At 32.3% G+C, this 5,359-nt stretch overlaps 1 protein-coding gene across 2 annotated transcripts in view; it reads left to right on the top strand.

Annotated features, from left to right (window-relative positions):
• The first annotated feature begins 290 nt into the window (after nt 1-290).
• Nucleotides 291-5,359, top strand: part of LOC107485129 (transcription factor bHLH18) — an 8,514-nt gene continuing 3,445 nt past the window's right edge. Inside the window, exons 1-3 of one of the 2 annotated variants that reach the window (XM_016105653.3) lie at nt 291-478; nt 624-1,196; nt 4,838-5,233. In XM_016105653.3, the coding sequence (XP_015961139.1) occupies nt 443-478; nt 624-1,196; nt 4,838-5,233 (1,005 nt within the window). In that variant the 5' untranslated portion in view covers nt 291-442. Of the gene's footprint in view, nt 479-620; nt 1,197-4,837; nt 5,234-5,359 lie in introns of both variants that reach the window. The other variant, XM_016105644.3, reaches the window with a different exon arrangement.

The following is a 5,359-nucleotide window of genomic DNA, read 5'->3' as shown; positions in this document are numbered from 1 at the left end:
ACGAATCATAGAATCAAAACAATTAAGACAACAAAACAGTGAAAAAAGTGTCTTTGCCAGAATAATTAAATAATGGTATATAATAATAACAATACGACAAAAGTTGTAGCTAGAGTTTTTGCAAATTAAATTCGCATCTGCTCAATGAAAAAAAAAGTAAAAGAAAAAAAAGAAAGAAAGATAGAGATCTCTTTGTTTAATATTTTTATGGCCATAGTGGGGTCCATACATAGCTAGGTGTAGTGGAGAAACTGATTATCAAAGGCTTGAACTTACTACTATAAAGAGTGAACATTGGGGACTCCCTCTTTCGCACTCAATAGGAATAGTAATAGCTCTCTAAAGAGTCACCTTTGTTTCACTACTTAGCTACACTTAATAAGTATTGCTAATTCTATTTCAGTGATTCCTACTGACTAGAGAACAAATTATTAACACTCCGATGGAATCGTCATCACCTAGCTGGTTACATGATCTGGTAAGGGAATTAATTTCATATATTTACGTTTCCATTTCCAATTTAATTTGTTCAACAAATTGATAATAATAATAATAATAATAATAATAATAATAATAATAATAATAATAATAATAATTGTTTTTCTCTAACTTCTTATTAGCAGGAAATGGAAGATGATTACAACAATTTCTTTCCGAAAGAGTACAGGATGAACAACTCGATTGATGATTATGATGAAGATTTATTTTTCGCACATGACATGGGGAATTCAATAATGTTCGAGTCACCAAGCAATAATAATAATTACTCTTCCGTTGATGAAACTAGTTTTGATGATGAGAGGCCTTCTAAGTTTCTCAAAACAAGTACCAATACTGATAATAATTCTTATTATTCATCATTATCACCAAATTTTTCTTCCCTCTCATCATCATCAATAACATCATTTCAGCCACAAATTCTGTGCTTTGACAACTCAAACTCCTCTCTCAATAATAATGATAATACCACCCAGCTTTATGATTTAGATTATACAACCTTGAACACAGAGACAAAACTAAAAGAGGTGGTAAATGGGTCATCAAAAAATCAAAACCTGGTCACAAAATCCTCATCAAAGGGTTCTAAGAGATCACCATCTAACGCTCAGGATCATATCATAGCTGAGAGGAAGAGAAGAGAGAAGATCAGCCAGAGTTTCATTGCTCTTGCAGCTCTTGTTCCTGGCCTCAAGAAGGTATTATTATTATTATTATTATTATTATTATTATTATTATTATTATTATTATTATTATTATTGCATTAGTTGGTTTTAATATGTTGCTACGTCAGTCTTATTATAATATTGTGTTTAAGAAATGTTTAAGAATATACCAAAAAAAGAATGAGAGAGAAAATATAAATATGACAGAAAAAATATATCTTTATTTTTATTCTCCAAATTCCAATTATTTTGAAGATACACGACAATAAAGATAAACTTCATGTTAAAGGAAAGACATTTTCACTATCTTATTTACTAAGTAAAAAAAAATCTCAGTCTCTTTATATTTATTGATAACTTAATAAGTAATAATAATATGTCTATTATTTATTCATCTTTTTATTTATCATATATTTATAAAATAATAAGTATAAAATTAATTAAATAGAAATAGTAAAAGGTACCTTTTACTATATATATATATGGGCAAAAAACCATTATAAGCCAATACTATGTAGAGTTAACGTATATAAGCCAAACAGAAAATGGTTTCAGTAATGCGCCAGGTCATATATTAATATAATTCGAACCCATGTGGTTCGAACTGCATGTGGTAGTAATTCGAACCGGATCAGTTCGAATTACAAGTTGGTTGTTGTTAATAAATCGAACCAAGTTGGTTCGAACCATGAATGCACGTAATTCGAACTTACGTGGTTTGAATTATAGAGAGAGCATCCAGCCTTAGTAATTCGAACCAGACTGGTTCAAATTAGACAAACCATAATTCGAACCAGGCCGGTTCGAATTAGTGGGAGAGAGAGCTCTATATAACCGGTCTAAACGTGAGTTGGTCTCATTAGAGTGAGTAAAATGGCTACATAGGGAAGCCATCTGATGTGTATGCGGTTGCCAGACTTGTCCCCAAACAGCTGCGTACCCAACAACATCATGATGTACGCACGGGCATATCGCCGCACAGTCTCGTCATCTGCTCCATCAGGGCACTCACCAAAAGTCTCCTGAAACTAGCTGCAGTTTACTGCGTACTTCTGAACCTGGCTGGGAGGAGGTACCACTCCAAGTAGCTCCTGGAACCACACCCAGGCTGGACGGCCACCCTGGATGTATAAATGAAACTCTAATAAGCAGCCGCTCATGTAACACCCGTCCACTGGCAACCCCAACTGGTATGCCACGTCCTGAAGTGTGATCGTGCACTCTCCGAACGGCATATGGAAGGTGTGCGTCTCCGGACACCATCGCTCGACAAATGCATTGACAAGGGCCTCGTCTAACCGGAACCATCTATCGTTCAGCCTTGCAAGATGGTATAGACCTGCCATCTGCAAGTACGGAACATATCTGTCATCTAGTCGCATGCCCTGCTGCCGCCGCATGCTCCTGATGCATCGCTGGAGCTGCACATGACATTCACTGCATTGTTATAACCGGATTCATAACCAATGACAAACATAACAAAATCGTTAACTCACCAACAAAACATCATACTAAATAAGACCGCATAAAAAACGATGAAGGAGAACCACATGCAAAACAACTACCATTGATCACGCAACTAAACCACTACAATAAAACAGCTTAACTAGAACTGCTAACATAAAATAGCATAAGTAAAACCATTAACATAAAACAGCATAAGTGAAACCATTAACATAAAACAACTAACACAAAACAACTAACACAAACCACTAACATAAAACAGCTAACATAAACCACCAACATAAAACAGCTAACATAAAACAACTAACACAAAACAACTAACACAAACCATTAACATAAAACAGCTAACATAAACCACCAACTTAAAAACAGCAAACATTAAACAACTAACACAAAACAACTAACACAAACCAGCAACATAAAACAGCTAACATAAATCACCATCTTAAAAACAGCTAACATAAAACAACTAACACAAAACAACTAACACAAACCACTAACATAAAACAGCTAACATAAACCACCAACTTAAAAACAGCTAACATAAAACAACTAACACAAACCACTAACATAAAACAACTAACATTAAACCACCAACTAAACCACCAACTAAACCGCCAACTAAACCACCAACATAAAACAACCAACATAAAACCACCAACATAAAACAACCAACATAAAGAACCACCATAAACCGCTACCATAAACCACTAATAGAAACCACATACATAAACCACCAACTAAAGCACCGTCTAACATGAACCACCACCAAAACCACATGCAAAACCACTAACTCACAAATACCACTACCACGAAGTTATATCTGTACTAACCTCCTCGTTAATGACCTCGGCTATATGAGCGACTCCGTCCAAGCGATATAACCATGTCGGATTGTCCCCCATTCAGCAGAGTATTCCGTTCAGGTCTTCCTCGAAGAGAATCTGGATCGTTTTCTCTAGGATTTGGTGGGGTAGGGGAAGGGAAGAATGGTTCGAATGAGGCTGATTCGAACCCCTTATATAGCCGATTCAAGAGTAATTCGAACTAGGTTGGTTCGAATTACCTCTCCTTAAATCGAACAGGGTTGGTTCGAATTACATGCAACGCATTCCAAGGTGTAGCTCGAACTAGCATGGTTCGAATTATGTGCATTATGAGTTCGAACCACCTTGGTTCGAATTATGCTCAAGCAATTATGTCCCTATTTCGAACTAAGTTGGTTCGATTTATTGGGTTATGTAGTTCGAACCACTCTGGTTCGAATTATATATAAATATCCCTTGGCTTATTGCTGAAACAATTTTCGTTTTGGCTTATTTACGTAGCTTGATTCTAGTGCTGGCTTATTATAGTATTTTGCCCTATATATAATGAGAATATGAGAGAGATTGATGTCTAAATTTTTCTTTTTTTATAATATCTTTTATTATATATAATATATAAAAAAGATTTTCGATAGTACATATTAATATACTAGTCTACATATTAAAAGACATTTCAAAAACGTGGTACATTGAATATTTTCAATCCCTAAATATTCTCGTATAGTCTTTTTTATGGCTGTGTTTAATAGAAGTGTATTTATATATATTTTTTGGATGTGCCTCTTTATACATATATTTAAAATATAATAATTAATTATTATTGGTAATAAGTTAGCAAATAATATATTAGTATTATATACTTAATTTTTATTTATGTTTATATTCATAGGCTGAAATAAGAGAAATTATTATTATTATGCATGTTAATGGATCAGGTGAATAATATTTTTACAAGAGAAATGCTCAAGTTAAGCTAAGAACCATTAAAATTTATGTTTTTTTTTTGTGATATTTTTAGTTATTAACTTAATTTATTTAGTCTCATAATTCAATAACATATTTTTAACTTATATTTTTAAATATTAATAAATTTTATTGGTCTTCTAGCATTTTTTATAATGTTTAAAAAATAAATCTAAAAAAATCTGAATAAATACGTATAAGAGATAAAATTATATAATATAAAAATAAAAAACATTATGCATATATAATATTTAAATGAGATAAAAATTAAAATCTTAATATGTTTTTATCATATCGTGACACAGTCAACGTCTATAATTTTTTATATATTTTACAGTCCTGTATAAAATTATATATTTGTATCTTTGATTTATAATTAATTAACAGTTAATAACTAATATACGTATTTTGACAATACAGATAGACAAAGTTACTGTGTTAGAGAATGCAATCAAGTACGTGAAGGATCTCAAAATTCGTCTTACAACACTAGAACAAGAAAATAATGAAAAAATAAAGGAAATAGTAGAAGAGCCTTCTGTGATTGTTCTTAACAAAAGGTTACCACATGATAATGAGAGTGACGATGAGAGCGTTATTGTTGATAATACTTCTAATCATGATTCTTCTTCACTTCTCCATCATGTGGAAGCAAGAGTATCAGGGCAACATGTTTTGATTCGGATTCAGTGTCAAAAGCATAAGGGTATTTTAGTCAAATTACTTTCTGAGATTCAAGGACATAACCTGCTTGTTTTAAATAGTAGTGCGTTGCCTTTTGGAGATTCGGTTCTTGATATAACTATCATTACTCGGGTATAGAACTTTTATCCTACTGCCCTACACAATGCTTTCTTTTATTCTTTTTGCATATATATCAAACAATACTAATTTTTTTAGTTAATAATTTTTTTTAGTTAATATATTTAATTTTAAATTATA

This window comes from Arachis duranensis, chromosome 1 (genome assembly GCF_000817695.3).
Source record: "Arachis duranensis cultivar V14167 chromosome 1, aradu.V14167.gnm2.J7QH, whole genome shotgun sequence".
Taxonomy (NCBI): Eukaryota; Viridiplantae; Streptophyta; class Magnoliopsida; order Fabales; family Fabaceae; genus Arachis; species Arachis duranensis.
Note: the sequence above shows the minus strand (reverse complement) of the source record. Positions and strands in the feature narration are given on the sequence as shown.